The sequence below is a fragment of the Amblyraja radiata genome, chromosome 33, assembly GCF_010909765.2.
Source record: "Amblyraja radiata isolate CabotCenter1 chromosome 33, sAmbRad1.1.pri, whole genome shotgun sequence".
Classification (NCBI taxonomy): domain Eukaryota; kingdom Metazoa; phylum Chordata; class Chondrichthyes; order Rajiformes; family Rajidae; genus Amblyraja; species Amblyraja radiata.
In genome coordinates this window covers 25,863,325-25,885,619 of record NC_045988.1, presented here as the reverse complement: position 1 = coordinate 25,885,619, position 22,295 = coordinate 25,863,325, and the positions used below count along the sequence as shown (strand labels likewise).

Here is a 22,295-nt window from a genome sequence, read left to right as displayed (position 1 = left end):
AAAATACTGAAGTTCCGGACGTCAGCCATCACTTCATATGCTCATTCCGTGGACGGGGTTGACATGACAACAAACCAACAGGACACCCTGGCTCTACTGTGCAACACACAGTATGAGATCAACAACCTCCGGAAGGAGTCCATAAGACCTGCCCTCAACCCAAAATTCACAGGACTGTGCAGAACGCTGACCTCACAGCCACAGATCCTGCTATTTGGCAAAGACTTACCAAAGCAAGTCAAAGATCTGGATGAAGAATCCAAGGCATTTGGTCTCATGAGGGCAGGCCCCGGAACGAGCAAAACCACGCAACCCAGACGGCAGTACCCATACGCTCCACCAGTAGGCGTCTACTTCATGGTACTAGTGAAAGCTCGGGGCCCGCATATCAACCCCGGAAGTCTTTTTTAGGATAGGGCCCAGAGCGGGCCACATGGAAAATGCGCCACCCCCTCCCCACCCCCCCACAGCGCCACCCCGACAGACAAGGAACCAGAAGCCCAAGAAGTAAACACTCTACCAATAACAATGGAGGTAGGTGGGTCTGGTTCCTACCAGTACATAAAAGGTGGGGGGATTGTGCTAACAGGGGGGAGACTACACCTGTTTTTGGAAGCATGGAGACTGAGGAGACTGAAGAAGGTCCATCTGTCTCCTCAGATCCTGGTGAACTGCTACCGCTGCACCATCGAGAGCATCCTTACCAACTGCATCACAGTATGGTATGGCAACTGCTCTGTCTCCGACCGGAAGGCATTGCAGAGGGTGGTGAAAATTGCCCAACGCATCACCGGTTCCTCGCTCCCCTCCATTGAGTCTGTCCAAAGCAAGCGTTGTCTGCGGAGTGTGCTCAGCATCGCCAAGGACTGTTCTCACCCCAACCACGGACTGTTTACCCTCCTACCATCCGGGAGACGCTACAGGTCTCTCCGTTGCCGAACCAGCAGGTCCAGGAACAGCTTCTTCCCGGCGGCTGTCACTCTACTCAACGACTGCCAATCACCCCCCCCCCCCCGGACACTTATTATTATTTATTCAAATCATTTGCTATGTCGCTCTTCCAGGGAGATGCTAAATGCATTTCGTTGTCTCTGTATTGTACACTGACAATTAAAATTGAATCTGAATCTGAATCTGAATCTGAATCTGAATGGAGGACTCACTTGATAATTATATACTAAAAAGTATTCAAGGATACAAAATTGAATTTATTCAAGAAAATATGCCACCAGTTCAGCATGCACCCCAAAGGGGTTTTACCCTCTCACTAAAAGAAACACGTGAGGGACAAGCAGAACTGGTGAGGTTACATACAAAGGGAATCATAGAGAAATCTAAACATGAACCTTTGGAATTCATATCAAATATATGTACTAAAACCAAAAAAGATGGTGGATGTCGCATCATCATTGACTTAACCACATTGAATACTTTTGTTAGGTATATACACTTTAAAATGGAAACATTTGTGACTGCCAAACAATTGATTACCAAAGGATACTTTATGGCAAGCATCGACTTAAAAGAGGCATACTATTCAGTACCCATTCATGAGGATCATCGTAGATACCTAAAATTTAACTGGATGGGGCAACAATGGCAGTACAAATCGTTGCCTAGTGGCCTAACATCAGCCCCAAGACTGTTTACCAAGATATTAAAACCAGCCCTGGCAATATTAAGAAAACAAAAACATATTGTCATGGCATATCTTGATGATATTTTGATAATAGGCAAAACCATGGAATTAGCAAATTCAGCAGTATTAGCTACTAAACATTTATTTGAAACCTTGGGGTTTGTCATACATCCAGATAAATCTAAGTTGACGCCATCCACAACTATGGACTATCTGGGATTCACAATTAACTCAGGCCACATGTCTGTAACGTTGCCAAAAGAAAAATCAGCAGAATTGGCACAAACCTGTAACAAATTAATGGTTAACAATCAACCAACCATTCGACAAGTGGCAAGAGTAATTGGGAAATTAGTAGCAGCGTTTCCAGCCGACTGAATCACCAGGTACCAATGTATGTCGCTTGGGAATCAGACCCTGAGGCAGCGGCGATGGATGCATTTTCGCTGAACTGGGGGAACTATTTTTTCTATGCCTTTCCCCCCTTCTGCCTCATCAGTCGGGTACTACGCAAAATACAGATGGACTCTGCTTCAGGCATTTTGGTAGTACCCGACTGGCCTACACAGCCATGATTCCCAGTGGTCCTTGACAGGGTCATTGAACCACCCATGACCATTCCCAGCGGACCAGATCTACTGATCCACCCTGTCTCAGGCGAAAGTCACCCATGCCATGACAGAATAAACCTGTTGGGTTGCAGATTCTAAAAAGACCTTTACTGGACCTGGGATTGTCAAATAGGACCATGGACACGATGACAGCATCTCACCGACTTTCCACCAAGAAACAATATCTCTCCAGTATCAGAAAATGGGAAACATACTGCTCAAGAACAGGGACAACATACAGATCAACTACCATAACAAATGTACTGGAGTTCCTGGCCAGCCTTCACCACGATGAAGGTCTGAGCTATAGCACTATCAATTGTGCTAGGAGTGCACTGTCAGCCTATCCGAGGCAGGCACCAGGACAACAGGCCATAGGGTCTCATTCGCTAGTGGCCAAATTAATGAGAGGGATCTTCAATTCAAACCCCCCTAGACCTAGGTACACCAAGATCTGGGATGTCAGCGTTGTCCTGACATACCTAAGGGGATGGCCACCAGCCAGATCCCTCACTCTGGAACAGTTAACCCTGAAAACGGCTACGCTGATGGCGTTAGTCTCAGCACAAAGGGTCCAGTCCCTTTACCTATTCAGACTGGACAATATGGTCATAACATCAGACCAAATAACATTCACCATTCAGGAGCTGGTAAAACAGAGCAGACCAGGAACTTCAGGACTCATTATGGAATTCAGGGCGTACCCGCCTGACCCCCGTTTATGTATCATGACACACCTACTACTATATATCAACACAACCAAAGATTCCCGAGGGAGAGAAAAGGCACTATGGGTCAGCTACAAAAAGCCACATGGTCGGGTGTCGAGTCAAACCATCTCTAGATGGCTCAAACAGGTATTGGGAGCTGCTGGAGTGGATACTGATATTTACACATCTCACTCCACCAGGGCAGCATCCACGTCGGCGGCTAACAGAATGGACGTGCCATTGGACCACATCCTGGCAACAGCGGGGTGGTCCATGGAAAGAACTTTTCAAACATTCTACAACAAGCCATTAGTAAAACCTGTTTCATTTGCAGAGAGAATTTTAGACTCTGCAAATATATAATTTAAGCCCGGGGGAGCATTATTTTCTTTGCTATTGTTTCAAATAAATACCATTATTGTTTTATAAACAGATTCATGTTAGATTACGATAACATACTTCCTCCCTTGGATGACTTCGTCAGTGAGTGAAGCATGGACTGTTACACGGTTAGAAATCACAGAGCTTTAAAATCTTCACGTAGACACTCACGTGACTCTGAAGTAAAATAGTAAGATTAAACGAGAACTTACCAGTTTGAAGTTTGATCTTTATTTTATGAGGAGTTACGATGAGGGATTACGTGCCCTCTGCTCCCACCCTCAATTATAGAGGTCAACTGGTATCTTAGTTCTCCTTATCTTTACTATGTTTATTTCAATTATTGTGTTGTTTCTGTGATTCCACACCGCTGCTTGGAAGTATGTCGCGCATGCGTGCTGGCGGAGTCTTCACGTAATCCCTCATCATAACTCCTCATAAAATAAAGATCAAACTTCAAACTGGTAAGTTCTCGTTTAATCTTACTATTCTATGGCACCCCTCACAAGGGAGGAATTTTAATTCCTCACCAACAGAGGTACCATCAGTGTCCCTGACCTCATCCATCCTGCAAGCATCACAGTGAATCAGCTTACCTGTCATTTATTCACTGCGTCTCACCCTCTCTAACGTTTGGCGTAGTCTCCTCCCTCAGCCTCCTCGCCGAAGACTCTCGAGCCAAAGACTCGCACTATTCCCACAAGGCACTTCCCTCGACAAGGCCGCTCCCTGACAGGCCGCTCCCCTAGAGCAAACCTTGCTTATATTGGCTGATAAATTGACTAATTCGCTAACTTACTGATTTGCGAATTAAATTCCTCAGCCCATCACCGCACTCACCCCTTCATCTGCCAACCTTGTGTTGCAGGCGGGTCCCGACCGGTTTTTAGACACAAGGAAACACAGATGCTGGTTCACAAAAAAAAGACACAAAGTGCTGGAGTAACTCAGCGGGAAAGGCAGCATCTCTGGAGAGAAGGAATGGGTGTGATATTTCGTGTTGAGACACTTCTTCAGACTGAGAGTCAGGGGAGAGGGAGACACAGATAAGGAAGACTAAGGTGTGAAAAGGAGACATCAAAGGGGACGAGGGTAAAGGAAAATGTAGACTAGATCATTGTTAATGAGGAGAGGGTGACAGTCCCGACCTGAAACGTCATCTACCCATGTAGGTTATCGCCTGAAAAGAGCCGGTTTACCCTGCTTCTGTTTACCCATCCTCTGTCCTCTCTAATATATTACAATTTTAATATATATTCTAATATATTGGGCTGCACAGTGGCGCAGCAGAAGAGTTGCTGACACAGTGCCAGAGACCCGGGTCCGATCCTGACCACAGGTGCGATCTGTGTTACATTTTTACATTCGCCCTGTGACCCTATGGGTTTCCTCCCACACTCCAAAGATGTGCAGGTTTGTAGGTTAATAGGTTTCTGTAAATTGTTCCCAGTGTGTAGGATAGAGCTAGAGCGTGGCCGGTCGCTAGTCGTCGCAGACTCGGTGGGTCGAAGGGTCTGTTCCCCACTGTATCTCTAAACAAACCTAAACTAAACTTCCAAGGCCACGAGCCAAATGTGTAGTAACTTTTATATGGTACCTTTTTGAATGATTTGGAAATCCAAACTAGTTATATAGTGAATTTTTAAACATAGTATGACCATTATTAATAGATTCACAGTTTCCCTATGATTTCGGTATAACTGACCATAGTGGATGTGGAGAGGATGTGTCCACTAGTGGGAGAGTCTAGGATCAGATGGCACAGCCACAGAATAAAAGGATATACTTATTGAAAGGAGATGAGGAAGAATTTCTTTAGTCAAATGGTGGTGAATCTGTGGAATTCATTGTAACAGACCAAGTTATTGGGTATTTTTAAGGTGGAGATTGACAAATTCATGATAAATAAGGTTGATGGGGTTGAGAAGGAAAGATAGATCAGCCATGATTAAACTGCAGAGTAGACTTGATGGGCCGAATGGCCTAATTCTGCTCTTTTGACATGAACTTTTGATCACAGCTGATTTATTTTTCCCTCTCAACCCCAATCACTTCCCTTCTTCCTGTAACCCTTGGCGCCCTGACAAATCAGGATCCTATCAGCCCTTGCTTTAAAAGTGACCAATGATTTGGCCTCCACAGTCGCCTGTGGCCTTGAATTCCACAGATTCCCACCCCTCTGGCTAAAGAAATTCCTCCTCTTTAACCTGAAGCCTAATTATGCAACAACTATATGGGACCATCTTCATTCACAACTGCAAATGGTCAAGAGCTACCCAACGGGCAGTAACTGGGAGACAATGAGTGAATTACCATGACTAAGTTATTCAGAGCAATGGTTGGATGTGGGGGCCATGGGTGTATCGACTGAGGTTCAGAGGTTCAGCCTGAAGGAGTTGGGTTTCTGAGTTACAACTACTTTCCACAAACTAAACATTTCATTCTTACACATTGCTGTTATATCAGTGGAGGGGTCACCACTGCAGTCTTTGTGGTCCCTGTGTGTTTTGTTGTCTGCCCCGTGTGCCCCTGTCTGTACCGCCGTCCCTTCTGAGAGTTAAGGGCCTGTCCCACTTTGGGCGTAATTTACGCGACATCATTTACGTGTCACGACGCACGTGATGCGCACATCTATGTGACACGCAAATGACGCCCAAGTGGGACAGGCCCTTTACAGAATCTCTCAGAGTTACAGCGAGATCCAGTCTCTGCACATTCCCTTCACCAGAACCAGCACCATTTACAGGGGTAATACAGTTTGAAGAATCCCAGTATTTAAGATTTAGACATCAAGAAAATAATTTTACATCTGATGTTAACTATGTCTCTTGCTGTGATCTGATCTTTAATATTGAGCGAACCCAAGTGATGTGTATCTCTAATGTTGCTTCATGCTACTCATTTCTGAGACAGGATCCCGCACTCCAAAGACGTACAGGTTGGTAGGTTGAATTTAGTAAAATTATAAATCGTCCCTAGTGTGTAGGATCGTGTTAGTGTACAGGGTGATCGCTGGTCGGCACAGACTCGGTGGGCTGAAGGGTATTTTTCCGTGCTGTATCTCAAAAGTCTCAAGTCTAAAGTCTAAAGAATTACTTCATGTTCAGTATCCACTTTCAATTTCAATAAAATGCATAAAAATTCTAAAATAAACAAATATAGAACATTTTCCTAATGAGTAATGTTATTCCATTACCTAATATTAACACATCAACAGCTAAAATCTATTTAGAAACTAAAGTAAATATTTCACAGGGTTTTCACACAAATTGGTTACACTTAGAACCATATAATGGTGCCTGGAGGCGACTGATGTGCTATCAACTAATTACAGTGATGCAACAGATGGGACAGATATGTAGTAAGCTTACTCTATGCTGTCAGATCAAGCATTGCCAGAATAGGAAGAGCAGAGTTCAGTAAATACTCACACTTCCCAGTCAAACTCAGATGAGGTTGGGCATTTAGTTTGGAGGTACAGCATGCACCGACCATCGATCACCCGTTCACACTAGTTCCCGGTGTTGGGGGAGTCCAGAACCAGGGGCCGCAGTTTAAGAATAAGGGGTAAGCCATTTAGAACGGAAATGAGGAAATACTTTTTCACACAGGGAGTTATGAGTCAGTGGAATTCTCTGCCTCAGAGGGCAGTGGAGGCCGGTTCTCTGGATGCTTTCAAGAGAGAGTTAGATCGAGCTCTTAAAGATAGCGCTTTCAAAGGGATATGGGAAGAAGGCAGGAACGGGGTACTGATTGAGGATGATTAGCCATGATCACATTGAATTGCGGTGCTATCTTGAAGGGCCGAATGGCCTACTCCTGCACCTATTGTCTATTCTGCATTATCCCGCTTTCTGGCCCACTCCCTACATACTAGGGGTAATTTACAGAGGTCTATTAACCTACAAACCTGTTTGACGTGGGAGGAAAACAAAGCAACCGGAGAATACCAATGCGGTCACATAGAGAAGGTGCAAACTCCACTCGGGCAGCCTGGGGTCAGGATGAAACCCGGGTCTCTGGCGCTGTGAGGCAGCAACTCTACCTGCTGCGCCACTCTTGACGCCTACTCAATGCCACCCTTCAGCAAGGAAGGTTACGTTCTATTTCTAAGTCTGCTCAGTAATTGCAGACAATGTCAATTGGTGGCCATGTGGACAAGGGGGGAGGCTGTCAAACTGTACAGCAGGATGCACATCAAGCCACAGAAAATGGTGGAGAAATGCCACAAGTGGTTGCACTTTGCAGGGTTGAATATAAGGGGAGGGTTCAGTTAACGGCAAGACTTTTAACAGCATTGATACACAGCGGGATTTTGGTGTCCAAGTCCATAACTCCCTGAAAGTGGCAACACATGTGGAGAGTGGTAAAGAAGGAGTCTTGTATGCTTGCCGTCTTCTGTTGGGGCATTGAGTATATGCGCTTGATAAGATGTTCATTAGGCTGCATTAGGAATGTCGTGGACAGTTACAGGAAGGATGTAGAGGCCTAAGAGAGGGTGGAGAAGAGGTTTACGAGAACGCTGCCTGCATTAGAGTGTATTGGCTCTAAGGAGAGGGTGCACAAAGTTGGATTATTTTCTCCGGAGCATTGGATGCTGAGGGGAGAGGCACAGAAAGGGCAGACAGTCAAAACTTTTCTCCCAGGGGAGAAATGTCAAAGACTAGCAGGAATAGTTTTAAGGTGAGAGGGGGAACATTTAGAGGTGATGTGTGGGGCAGGTGTTTTTACATAGAGTGGTGGGTGCCTGGAACACACTGCCAGTGATGATGGTAGGGGCAGATACAAATGGTAAGCACGTGTAATACAGGGAATGGAAAAATATGGATCACATGCAAGCAGAGGAGATTAGTCTAACTTGGCATCATGTTCAGCATGGACATTATGGGCCGAAGGGCCTATTCCTGTGCTGTACTCTTCTCTCTTCGAAGTATTCTATTTGCTGCTGTCCAGTAATTGCTCTGGAAATGTTTTCTATTTCACATTTGGACTTATCTTCACCTAAATTCCTAGTCCTTAAGGTTTAGTTTAGTTTAGTTTAGAGATAGAGCACGGAAACATGCCCTTCGGCCCACCGGGTCCACACCGACCAGCGATCCCCGCACACTAATGCTATCCCACACACACTAGGGATAATTTACAATTTATATCAAGCCAATTCACCTGCAACCTGTACATCTTTGGAGTGTGGGAGGTAACCAAAGGTCTTGGAGAAAACCCAGGCGATTATGGCGAGAACGTACAAACTCCATGCAGACAAGCACCTAGAGTCAGGATCGAACCCAGGACTCTGGCGCTGTAAGGCAGCAGCTCTACCGATATGCCACCGAATGGCCCAGGTCTCAGCCATTTATTACACAACACTCTTTGTCATCACAATGGTTGTATTCTGCAGCCACTGTTGGCCATGTAAATGTGATGGAGAGTTTCTCAAAGTAGATCCAGTGAGGTTGAAGAGACAATGCTGTATTCCCAAAGATAGACTCAAAGTGCTGGAATAACTCAGCGGGTCAGGCAGCATCTCTGGGAACGTGGATAGTGACTGGATATGGGTGCTGTCTGTCTGAATCTCTGGAGAAAAAAGGATGGGTGACGTTTCGGGTTGGGATCCTCCTTCTAGAGCCTGAAGAAGTGTTCTGACCTGAAACGTCACCCGTCCTTTTTCTCCAGAGATGCTGCCTGAGCTGCTGAGTTACTCCAGCACCTTGTGTATATCTTTGGTGTATACCAGCATCAACAGTTCTTTGTTTCTGCAGTACATTCCCACCTGGCATGGTGCGTGACTTAGATGAAAAGTTGGTGCTGCTTGCCTGCGTTCCTGTGCCTCTGCCCCTCTTGGCCTTCTGGGTGGTAGACCTTGTGACTTGGGGATGTGCTGGAGATAGCCTTGGTCAGTCACTGCAGTACATCCTACAGCTCTTACAGGCCCATCCTTGCTGGTGTTGAGGTGAAGGTGGAGGCTCAAATGGATTAGGCTTCCTATTTCCCACCCCTCTTCTCTCACAGCTTTCTCTCCTCCCTCCCACCACCACAATCACTCTGACGAAGCGTCCAAACCCAAAACGTCATCTTAGTGTTAGTTTATTTCAGAGATACAGCATGGAAACAGGTCCTTCAGCCCACCGAGACTGTGCCGACCAACGATTCCTGTACACTAACACTATCCTACACACACTTGGGACGATTTACAATCTTCACCGAAGCCAATTAACCTACAAACCTGTACGTCTTTAGAGTGTGGAAGGAAACCGGAGCACCTGGGGAAAACCCACGTGGTCACGGGGAGAACGTACAAACTCCGTACAGACAGCGCCCGTATCCAGTCACCTAGGGGGTTGAAAGTAGGGGGCGGCTGCAGTGGCAGCAGCCTGTCAGCAGCGCGTTAGTTTTTTCAACTTTTTAAATTTTTTTAGTATGTTTTAAAGTATGTTTTTGATGTTTCTCGGTGTGTTTTGTGTGGGGGGTGGTGTGGGGGGGGGGGGAGGTAAGGGGGAAACCGTTTCGGCCGCCTCCTCCACGGAGAGGCGACTTTTTCCAGGTCGCCTCCCCGTGGCCTAACAGCAAGGATCGGCGCAGCCTTTCCCTGAGACGCGCCCGGGGCTTCAGCGGCGGGCGCAGCGTGGACTCTCGGCGTGGAGCGGGTGAGCCCTCGCTGGGACTCGCTGGAGGGGAGCGCTCCGTTTCGCTGGCCCGGGTCAGCCGGCAGCCTGAAGTCTGCACAGCTCCAGCTGGCGCGGCGTCTTCAGCCCGGGATCCCTCGTGGGGGACCCGGGGGAAGAAGAAGCCATCACTGCCGGCCCGCAGCCAACTTCTACCGTGTGTCCGGCATGGACTTACCATCACCCCTGGAGGGGAGCTTCGACCACCGGCCCTGCGGTCTGCGGTGCTTCTGGCTGCGGCGCGGCAGGAACCTTAAATCTTCGACCGCCGGCCTGCGGCCTACACCAGCCTGAAGCCGCGGTCTCCGGTGGGGAAGAGCCGATCCTGGATTTACCTTGACTTTGACTTTGTCCCTTACCATCTGGACGCCCGCAGCAACGGCTGCGGAGGGTGGAGGTCCCGACCACGGGGGAAAATGGAGGAGGTCTGGCCAAGTTCTGTGCCTTCCACCACAGTGATGAATGCTGTGGTGGATATTTGTGTTACATTTTTATTGTGGTTGTGTGTTCTTTATTATTGTACCGCTGCTGACAACCCAAATTCTACCGACCCTGGTTGTGTGGCAAATAGATTCTATCTATCTATCTATCTATCTATCTATCCATGTACCCAGATATGCTGCCTGAGCCGCTGAGTTACTTTGTCTACGATGGAAACCAAACTTAAAATGCTGCAGATACTCTACAACTCCATCTGAGGATGGAGAAAGAGAATGAACATTTCAGATCACCCTTCGTCAGAAATGGGCATGGCAGAGAGGTTGCAGACAGGGTGGGTGGATAGGTCTGTAGCCAGTTGCTGTGGGAGGAAGGGCCGTGGGAGGGGAGGCTGTTCGGACTCGGTTGAAGAGAGAAAGACTAGTTTTTAATGACAGATAGATGACCCAGAGCAGAATCGTCTAATACTGATAGGGAACTTTTTTTTTGACAGTGGTTAAAAAGGCTTTTGGCACTTTGGCCTTCATCAGTCAGAGTATTGAGTATAGAAGTTGCGAGGTCATGTTGCAGTTGTATAAGACGTTGGTGAGACCGCATTAAGAATATTGTGTTCAGTTCTGGGCACCATGATATAGGAACGATATAGTCAAGCTTGAAAGAAAGAAAAAAAAATAGGTGCAGGAGTAGGTCATTCAGCCCTTCGAGCCAGCACCGCCAAAGAATATGATCATGGCTGATCATCTAAAATCAGTACCCCGTTTCTTCTTTTTCCGTATATCCCTTGATTCCTTTAGCCCTAAGAGGTAAATCTAACTCTCTCTTGAAAAGATTCAGAAAAGATTTTCAAGGATGTTGCCAGGACTAGAGGGTGTGAGCTATAGGCAGAGGTTGAGTAGGCTGGGTCTCTATTCCTTGGAGCGCAGGAGGATGAGGGGAGATCTCATAGAGGTGTACAGAATCATGAGAGGAATAGATCGGGTAGATGCACAGAATTTCTTGCCCAGAGTGCAGGAATCGAGGACCAGAGGACATAGATTCAAGGTGAAGGGGAAAAGATTTAATAGGAATCCGATGGGTAACATTTTCACACAGAGGGTGGTGGGTGTATGGAACAAGGTGCCAGATGAGGTAGTTGAGGCTGGGACTATCCCATTGTTTAAGAAACAGTTAGACAGGTACATTGATAGGCCAGGTTTGGAGGGTTATGGACCAAGAGCAGGCAAGTGGGACTAAGGTAGATATTTGGGAAAGTGAGAGACGGAGAATATGTGGCATAGGTTGAAAGTGATCATGAATTAGAGCGAGAGTGTTCAGAGCCGCCGACTTGAAGAGCTAGCAGGAAGTGGGAGGTGGAAGTCATTTGTTCTGCCACAGCGGGCTGGATTGAAGCGGGCTGGAGTTGAAAAGCTGGATTGTGGAAATCCATGCCAAAGGACTCCTGTTGTGGGTGAAAGGGCAGCAGCTCAGGCCATTAACATTTGTCTTTGTTTAGTTACAGTGTGGAAGAAAAGGACTGCAAGATTGGGTATTCCAACATGTACAGCCAGCGGGTTCTATCTAAGTAAGTCGCCTCTTGACTGCTTGAAGTCGTCTTAAACAGTTGCCGCAGCAGTACATTCACCAGCATTTATCTCCTGCTTTCATTTTCCTTTCAGCTTCACAAGAAACACACAGTTATTCTTAACTTTAAATGATGTTTGGTGGAAAGAGAAAACCTCCCCTGTCCTTGACTTACCATACGGAATTAAAGGCACTGGTGAGGAATCTTTCATCGATCTATTGATAGCAATTCATCGTGTTTGGAATGAACTGACCAAGGGTGGGGTGAGGGTGGTGGTGGAATTGGGAGGGAGAAGGGGGTGATTATTGAGGGGGGAATGAACCTCCTCGAGTATTAATGTAGAAACCAGGAATTGAAGATGCTGGTTAATAAACATAGGAATGCGGGATGCTGCCTGACCTGCATAAGCTACTCCAGCAATTTGTCTCCTTGGATGTTAGCTTGGGTCTGTTTACTCCTGGCATGCCTGCACATATTACTCAAACGACTGCCCTTAATTGTTGAACCAAAGAACTGCAGATGCTGGTTTAAACCAAAGATGGGTACAAAGTGCTGGAGTAACTCAGCGGGTCAGGCAACATCTCTGGAGGGAAAAGAAGGGAGGAAAAAGATCTCCGGAGAAATGGGATTAGAGGAAGGGTCTCGACCCGAAACGTCACTCTCCAGAGATGCTGCCTGACCCGCTGAGTTACTCCAGCACTTAGTGTCTATCCCCCTGATTGTTTTCAATGTTAGTTTATGAGAAACCTCCAGCACATTTTGTTCTGTGAAGTCAACTTATTGCACCGATCATATCCCCAAGAGAGCTTCCGGTACAGAGATCCCACCTCGCTCTCTGGCTAGCCCTTCCTTGCCTCACACAATGAGATGTTGGGTACTAGTGGGTGCATGGCCTCAAAGTGGCTAATAATGAGTGTTTAGGGGTGTATTTTAACTATTGCATGTCCACAATAGAATCAATTGATCAATTGAAAGAAACAGCATGGAAACAGGCCCTTTGGCCCACCGAGTTCTATGTTATTCTACTTTCACATCCATTCCCTACACACTAGGGGCAATTAACAGAGGGCTAATTAATCTGCAAACCTGCACGTCTTTGGGATGTAGGACGAAATCTGGGGGAAACCCGCATGGTCATAAGGAGAACATGCAAACTCCACAAAGATAGCATCCGAGGTCAGGATCGAACCGGGGTCTCCTGCGATGTAGCAGGTCTACCAGCTGCACCATTACGCTGCATCGTTGATCATACAGCACAGAAACAGGGCAATAGGCCAGTGGCCTTGTCCATGCACCCCATCAAGTGTTCATTATACCAATTCCATTTCATGAAGAAGGGTCTGAAGAATGGTTTCAGTCTGAAGAAGGGTCCCGACCCAAAAAGTCACCCATGCTTTTTCTCCAGACATGCTTCCTGATCCGCTCAGTCACTCCAGCACTTTATGCCTATCTCCATTTTCCAGCACTTGGTTCAAAGCCGCCTATGTTTAGCCCAGACCATCACACAAACCAACGTCCCTTCCATTGAAGGTACACAAAAAAGCTGGAGAAACTCAGCGGGTGCAGCAGCATCTATGGAGCGAAGGAAATAGGCAACGTTTCGGGCCGAAACCTTTCTTCAGTCTGAGGCCTTCTTAATAACTATTTTTAGTTTAGTTTATTATTGTCACATGTACCCAGGTACTGTGAAAAGCTTTTGTTGCGTGCTATCCAGTCAGCGGAAAGACTATACATGATTACAATCGAGCTGTCCACAGTGTACAGATACGGGATAAAGGGAATAATGTTTAGTGGTTTTGGAATAAAGGTTTAACAGAGTGGTGTAGGAAAGTACTGCAGATAAAAGAGTGTGCGATTGTAAAGAATGAAAGCAGATCCACCAACAGTTGCCTGCCTTTGGCGCCATCTTGGATCCATGCCTTGGTGACCCGGCTGTTCATCAAGATACTTGTTGAATGTTGTGAGAGTTTAGCCCCTGTCCCACTTTCCCGAGTTACTCACGAACTCTCCCGAGTTTTCCCCTTGATTCAAACTCGGAGATGCCAGCCGTAGGTACTCGGGGCAATTTTTTTTACTCGTGGACATTTTTTAACATGCTGAAAAAACGTCCCGACTTGCCTGATGCCCCGAGTTCCCAAGGCTGGCATTACGAGCCGCTACAAAATATCTACGGATTCCTACGGACTCGTTACAGACATTCCCCGAGTTTGAATCAAGGGGAAAACGCGGGAGGATTTGTGAGTAACTCGGGAAAGTGGGACAGGGGCTTTTCAGCCTCAAGCAGGCTGTGTGGTCCAGGTTCCACCCGCCCTCTGAGTGAAAACATTCTTCCTCAGATTTCCTTTAAACCTTTTATTCCCTGTCACCTCAAGCTTCAGACTCCTCTGCTGTGGGGAAATGTTTCTCACTCTCTACTCCTTTTTTAACCCTAATAATTTTATCTAACACTATCACATTGCTTGTCTGAGAGTCTGGAACTTGCTGCAGACTATGAGCAAAACCCTGCTTTATTTTGAATTCATTTTCTGGGGCTCAGACCCATCCTCGTTGCCCCATCCCTGACTGCCGTTGATGTGAAAGGGTTCAGCTGCCATATGGTGAACCTTGGTGAAGGCCGAAGGGAATGGACAGCAAAAAGAGAGATTCATCACAACAATTAACTCACATGGAATTGGCCTGACGATCTTCACGTAGTCATAGAGTGATACAGTCTGGAAACTTGCCCACACATGTGCCCTCTACACTCGTCCCACCTGCCTGCTTTTGGAACCATATCCCTCTAAATCGGTCAGATCCATGTACCTGTCTAAATGTTTCATAAATGTTGCGATAGTACCTGCCACAACTACCTCTTCCTGCAGCTCGTTCCATGCACCCACCACCCTTTGTGTAACAAAAGTTACCTCTCAGGTTCGTATTAAATCTATCCCCCCTCACCCGTAAAACTTATGTCGTCTGGTTCTCGTTTCCCCTAGAGACTCTGTGCGTTTACCCAACCTATTCCTCTCCTGATTTTGTACACTGCAGGGCCACGGATGAATTAAATAATTAACCAATACTCCACTGTCAGAGGTGACAAGCCATGGTGATATTCTTTGTTTTACATACCCAAGGGCCACCACATAAAGGGCAGCCGACAAAATTACTAAGTATCCCACGCCAGGTTCTCCTTTGTTCACCCTCCTCCACCACTCCCCCTACACACACCCCCCACCCCCCCTCACGGCAGTCCCCCCACGCCGAGTCTCTGTAGATGCCACCAATTTTAGCCAGTGCTGGGAGCAAACCTTTAAGGTGGTGGAAGGGGTCCCATGTAACACTATCACAGCACTGCTTTGTGCTGAAGTGTAATAAGAGCTGCACCCAAACAGGCAAGTGGATGTTATGCCATTATATTCCTGACTTGTATCATGGAGTCATACAGCATGGAAACAGGCCCTTTGGCCGAACATGCTCCATCTACACTAGTCCCATCTGCCTGCGTTTGGCTCATATCAAGCTAAACCTATCCTATCTATGCACGTGTCCAAATGTTTTAAACGTTGTGACAGTACCTCCCTCAACTACCTCCTCCAGCAGCTCATTCCATATGCCCACCTAAAAAGGGTTCCCCTCAGGTTCCTATTAAATCTCTCCACCTCACTTGTCCAAGTGTTTTTTTATATATTGTGATAGTACCTTCCTCTACAACCTCCTCCAGCATATCATCCCATACACCCACCTATAAAAGTTGCCCCTCAGGTTCTCAATAAATTTTTTCCCTCTCACCTGGAACCTATGTCATTTGGTTCTTAGAAACATAGACATAGAAACATAGAAAATAGGTGCAGGAGTAGGCTATTCGGCCCTTCGAGCCTGCACCGCCATTCAATATGATCATGGCTGATCATCCAACTCAGTATCCTGTACCTGCCTTCTCTCCATACCCCCTGATCCCTTTAGCCACAAGGGCCACATCTAACTCCCTCTTAAATATAGCCATTGAACTGGCCTCAACTACCTTCTGTGGCAGAGAGTTCCAGAGATTCACCCCTCTGCATGAAAAATGTTTTTCTCATCTCGGTTCTAAAGGATTTCCCCTCTATCCTTAAGCTGTGACCCCTTGTCCTGGACTTCCCCAACATCGGGAACAATCTTCCTGCATCTAGCCTGTCCAATCCCTTAAGAATTTTCTTGATTTACCTACTCTGGGTACAAGACTCTGTGCATCTACCCGAGCTATTCCTCTCATGATCTTATACACCTCCTCTATAAGATCCCTCCTCATCCTCAAGTAGATGGTGCAAAGGCCCTGGGGTGACAGAAAGTAATGAAAAAGGAACTGCAGGTGCTGGTTCATTCCAAAGGTAGACAACAAAATGCTGGAGTAACTCAGCAGGTCAGGCAGCATTTCTGCAGAAAATAGACAGGTGACGTTTTGGGTCGGGATAAGTTCACAAGTTATGGGTGTAGAATTAGGCCAGTTGACCCATCAAGTCTACTCTGCCATTCAATCATGGCTGCCTCCTAATTCCATTTTCCTGCCTACTCCCCATAACACATGACACCCGTTCTATTCAGGAATTTGCCTATCTCTGCCTTAAAAATATCCGCTGACTTGGCCTCCACAGCCCTCTGTGGCAATGAGGGACCTTTCTTCAGGTGGTGAGTCGATCACTGGCACAAACCCAGCCTCTCACCTGCTCTTCAGGCACATGGCCTGGACAATGAGTTTTTGGTGTGTGATGATTGCCAGAATATTGATGGAGGACTTTGAGGGTTGGAAGGTAGGCCAATCACTGAGTCATTATCAACATAATCGGGCGGCACAGTGGCGCAGCGGTAGAGTTGCTGCCTTACAGCCCAAGAGACCGGATTTGATCCTCACTACAGGTGTTGCTGTATGGAGTTTGTATGTTCTCCCTGTGACCGCGTGGGTTTTCTCCGGTTGCTCCGATTTCCTCCCACATCCCAAAGACATACAGGGTTTGTAGATTATTTGGCTTCAGTAAATTGAAAATTATCCCTAGTGTGTGTGGGATAGTGCTAGTGTACGGGGTGATCGATGGCTGCCGCGGACTCGTCGGGTCGAAGGACTTGTTTCCACGCTGTATCTCTAAAGTCTAAAGTAAAGTCTTAACCTTTCACCTTCCTTCCAGAACAAACTATTAACAGGATATTGGCCAAGATACATTACGACATGCCTGAAAGTATAAAAAGGTACATTGTCTTATCAGTGGGGGTTTGGGCAGAGTGAATAAGTGCTCTGGTTTTATTGGGGTCTAAGTCTAGATTAGTAATGATCGCTAACAAACTGAGAATGCCATTTCAAGAAGCAGTCAAATGATAATGGAGGCCAAAAATGGCGCATAGACGGATGGAGGTAGAATTTGTTCTTTGCTCACCGTAAACTTTGAAAAAGCACATTAACAATCTACCACCATAGCATTAAGGGGAAGAATGTATCAACATTTATAGTAATGGAAAGTTCTATTTCCAGTGCACAGAAATCATGTGCTGCCGTCTTATTTGCTGGTTTAGTTGTTTAGTCACTGTACTGAGGGAACTCTTTTTTATTGTAGGTCTTGTGTCTTTTGTCAGGTTGGCTTGTAAAAGATGTGTTATCATTGGTAATGGATTCACTCTGAAGAACAGCTCCCTTGGCGAGAAAATCAACAACTACGATGTTGTCATTCGGTGAGGTGAAACGCGTGTGGTTTTTATACAGATCTGTATGTGTCTGGCTCTGCTGATGGGAGAGCTGACACCCCCTGTCCCACTGTAGGAGGTAATTCACGAGTTCTCCGGAGTTTTCCCCTGATTGGAACTCGGAGAATGTCCGTAGCGGGTCCATAGGAGTTCGTGGATGTCTCGTAGCGGCTCGTAAGGCTAACGGTAGGTACTTGGGACATCCGGTAACTCGTGACGTTTTTCATCCCTGTAAAAAATGTCCACGAGTAAATAAAATACTCGTGGTGAAAAAAATTGTAACTTTTTATAGCTACTGTTAGCATTACGAGCCGCTACGAGACATCCACAAACTCCTACGGACCCGCTACGGACATTCTCTGAGTTCGAATCAGGGGAAAACTCGTGAATTACCTCGTACAGTGGGACAGGGGCTTTACCTGCTCACTTGGCAGCTCCCCTCAGTGACAGTATCCTGGGCTCCTGTTCCAGCTGCCTGCCTGCCTGCCTGTGCTCATGATGAAGCTTGGGTGTTACCTTAGTTACATATTGCAGCCGCTTCTGTCAACAAAGTGCCTCAATAAAACATTCTTAAGCACTTCACAGGAGTGCAGTCAGGCATTACTTGACACTACGCCAGATGAGCAGACACAGTGTGGAAACAGTCCCTTCAGCCCACGCAGTTCGCACTGACTACCGATCGCCCGTTCACACTAGTTCTATGTCATCCCACTTTTACATCTGCTCCCTATACACTAGAGACTATTTTACAGAGGCCAATTAACCTACAAACATGTAGCATCTTTATGATGTTGGTTAGGGTCCCAGAGGCAACCCACCCAGTGCAAGCTGTACACAGACAGCAACCCAGGCCAGGATAGAAGCAGGGTCTCTAGCGCTGTGAGGCAGCAGCACTACCAGCTGCACTATTGTGCTGCCATTACAGGTGTAAGGGTTTGAGAAGAATCTTACAGGATGAAGGATGTAGGGCAGAGGGGAATATTTGGGGAGCGATTTGCAAAATGGATGGCTCTGGCGACTGAAGGCACTGCTGCTGATGATGGAATGGGGCAGGGTGGGTGTGATCAAGATGACAGAACAGGGTGCAGCTAGAAACAAGAGTTGCAGTTGCTGGTTTACACACAAGGGCACAAAATGCTGGAGTAACTTAACAGGTCAAGCAGCATCTCTGGAGAACATGGATAGGTCGAGATCCTTCTTCAGACTCCGAAACGTCGCCTATCCATGGTCTCCAGAGATGCTGCCTGATTTGCTGAGTTACTCCAGCACTTTGTGTCCTTTTGGGTGAATGTAGAGTTCTGGTGAGAACGGGGAGAGCTTTGCATGAGGTGTAAACATTATGAGGTCAAACTGAGAGACAATGAAGTTGAGTGGGTGCAGCAGGTACTGCCTGAAAACATCTCGCCAGCAGAGAATTACTGTACACAACCGTTTAGCTGTGAATCTGCCTTCAGTGCCTCATCGTCCATACACAGTGCAGGGAGGCAGAGAGAGAAGGCATGGTAGCCGACTTTGAGGGTAGGGGTGTGAGTGGGGAGGGGATGTACGGAGGTCAGAGCTCTGGTCAAGCAGCGCTGGTTGTGACTGACTGATGGTCAGTCGTTCCTTCTCCGCGTGTACCTTACAGGGACGAGGGGAAGTGTGGGAAATGGGGGCGGGGAGGTCAAGGAACGTGAGGAGATCACACGCGGCAATGGGAGGCACTGCCTTGTCTGGGGCAGAGGACACGGGTAGATAAACCTCCCTCACTTCCGTTTCCGCAGGATAAATGATGCTCCCGTCCGCGGCTACGAGAAGGACGTCGGCAACAAAACTACTCTGCGTTTTTTTTACCCGGAGTCAGCGGGCTTGAAGCCCGAATATGAGAACAATCCCAACACACTGCTGGTGTTTTTACCCTTCAAGCAAGTGGACGCCCGCTGGCTCAGTGCGATCCTGTACAACGAGAAAAGAGTTGAGTGATTATTGTATAGGACTATTCTATAGGGCTATTGTATAGGACTTTACTCTTGTATAGGTATATTGTATAGGACTAATTGTGGGGGGTGGGGGAGGGGGGTTGGGGGAGGAGGTAGGTGAGGGGGGTGTGGCGGAAAGGGGGTTGTCGGGAGGGGGGGTGGGGGAGGAGGCTGTGGGGAAGTTGGTGTGCGGGGAGGGGGGTTTGGGGGTGGGGGAAGGGGGGTGTGGGGTGGGGGAGCGGGTGTGGGAAGAGGGGGAGGGGGTGTGGGGAAGGGGGGTGTGGAGGGTGGGTGAGGGGTGTGGGGATGGGGTTTGAGGGGGAGTGGGGGTTGTGGGTGAGGGGAAGGGGGTGTGGGTGAGGGGGGGTGTGTGTGGGAGGGGCGGCTGTGGGAAAGGGGGAACCTTCAAAACCTTCAGATCTTTTGTACTATTTCACCGATTGGAACAAAACTGATTTGACTATACACACAATTTGACATGGGGGGGAGAAGGATTTTATTAAAAATGTGTACATAAACACAACAAAATTTAATGAGGAGTGGATACTTGGAATGAAAAGTGAAATCTCTACCGAAATGGAAAAAAACTCGGCGTTTCTGGGTCTGACGTTGGCGTAGCAACGAATCAAAGGCTGGCAGCCACAAGTCAGGCAGAAACACACACAGCCAGCCAGCCACAGAGATTTAATATTATATAGATAGATAGATTTTAGACTATTGTGGAGGAGTATTTTATAGGACTATTGTAGAGAAGATCCAGTAGTGGGCAGGTGGCACGTTGGTGCAGTGGTAGAGTTGCTGCCTTACAGCACCAGAGACCCGGGTTCGATCCTGACCGCGGTTGCTGTCTGTACGGAGTTTGTACGTTCTCCCCGTGACATGAGTGGGGTTTCATCCCACACTCTAAAGACGTGCAAAGATGTAGGTTAATTGGCTTGGCTAAAATTGTAAGTAATCCCTAGTGTGTGTAGGATAGGGTTAATGTGCAGGTAATTGCTGGTCGGTGCAGACTCACTGGGCCAACGAAGCTGTTTCCGTGCTGCATCTGTGAACTAAACTAGTTAACAGAAAATAAAGAATTTCTTTATCCCAATATTGCACGAAAATGTCCTGTGGACCAGGGAGCAGATTTATAACCTCAAATTCTTTTTGATCATTTTTGGCTCCGGTTTCCTCCCATACTCCAAAGATGTACGGGCTTGTTGGTTAATTGGCTTTGGTGAAAATTACTAATTGTCCCTAGTGTGTTGGATAGAACTAGTGTATGGGATGATCGTTGGTCGGCACGGTCTCAGTGGGCTGAAGGGGCTGTTTCCACATTGCATCTCTAAAGTCTAAATATGTTTCTGTTTCAGACGAGTAAAGGGTTCTGGAAGCCTCCGCCATTGGTGTGGGAAGCAAATCCATCGAACATCCGGATACTCAACCCTTATTACATACACCAAGCTGCTACCAAATTATTGAAAATCCCACTCAAGGTGCCTCCCAAGTCACTACAGGTAAGGACATCATTGTGCGATTTTTGAGAAAATTAAGCAAGAAAAATCAGTTTAGTTCATTGTCTCTCAGCGTTTGTGAAATTACATAAAATTCTCACCAAGGAAACAGTTTGGTGCTCCTTCTACTTTGGGAGATTGACCTTTCATCTCTCAGACAGTAGCACATTGTCGCAGCCAGTAGATCTGCTGCCTCACAGCGCCAGAGATCCGGGTTCAATCTGAGCTTGGGTGCTGTCTTTGTGGTGTTAAGTAACGTACAGCTTCAGGAACAGCTTCTTCCCTACACCCATTAGGCTATTAAACACGACAACCTCAAATAAGCCCTGAACTACATAGACTATTATTGTTATTATTGCACTATTATTGTAGGGGGTTTTTTCATGTCCTTATGCATGTGTGTGTGTGTGTGTGTTAATATATACACACAATGAACTTTTTTTCTCATTTATTTTATTGTTTACAGTGGACTATTGTCTGCATATTCTGTTGTTCAGCCGCAAGTAAGAATTTCATTGTTCTACCTGGGACAAATGGCAATAAAACGCTCTTGATTCTCATGAAGTACGTTCTCCCTGTGACTTTATAGGTCTTCCCTGGATGCTCTGCTTTCATCCAACAGCCTAGAGGCAGCAGGTCGGTAGGTTAAACACAAAGCGCTGGAACATCTCAGCGGGTCCGTGAGGGAATGGACAGGATACGTTTTGGGTCGGGATCTTTCTGCCTGTCTATTCTCCCCACAGATGCTGCCTGACCTGCTGTGATCATCTATTTCTTTGTGTTTGCTCCAGATTTTCAGCATCTGCAGTTCCTTGTGTCTGCAGGTCGCTTGGTTGATAGGGTGCTGTAAATTCACCCTAGTGCTTGGGTGAGTTTTAGTGCGTGGGGAGGGGGTGGAAGGGCTGGTGTGGTGTGAACAAAAAAATAGTGCTAATTGGTGTTTAACGATGGGTATGGGTGCCATGGGCCTGTTTCCATGCTTCAGACAATGCTCCTAATATATTCTTTGCTCCATAGCAAATGTCTTCTGAGTTTGGTGAAGTTTCTTGGGAAATTTTACTATGTAAATAGTTTAAACTAATTGTAAATAGTTTCTTTTATTTTAGTTTAGTTTAGCGATACATCGCGGAAACAGGCCCTTCGGCCCACCGAGT

At 46.8% G+C, this 22,295-nt stretch overlaps 1 protein-coding gene across 3 annotated transcripts in view; it reads left to right on the top strand.

Annotated features, from left to right (window-relative positions):
- The window catches only part of LOC116991359 (CMP-N-acetylneuraminate-beta-galactosamide-alpha-2,3-sialyltransferase 4-like), a 161,456-nt gene that overhangs the window by 122,594 nt on the left and 16,567 nt on the right, over positions 1-22,295 (top strand). For all 3 annotated transcript variants that reach the window (XR_004416769.1, XM_033049938.1, XM_033049939.1), the window contains exons 5-10: positions 11,931-11,999; positions 12,094-12,194; positions 17,138-17,198; positions 17,580-17,675; positions 19,451-19,640; positions 21,001-21,144. Coding sequence is in view for 2 of the 3 variants with exons in the window: in XM_033049938.1 (XP_032905829.1) it covers positions 11,931-11,999; positions 12,094-12,194; positions 17,138-17,198; positions 17,580-17,675; positions 19,451-19,640; positions 21,001-21,144 (661 nt within the window). In the remaining variant the exon portion in view is untranslated. The remainder of the gene's footprint in view (positions 1-11,930; positions 12,000-12,093; positions 12,195-17,137; positions 17,199-17,579; positions 17,676-19,450; positions 19,641-21,000; positions 21,145-22,295) is intronic.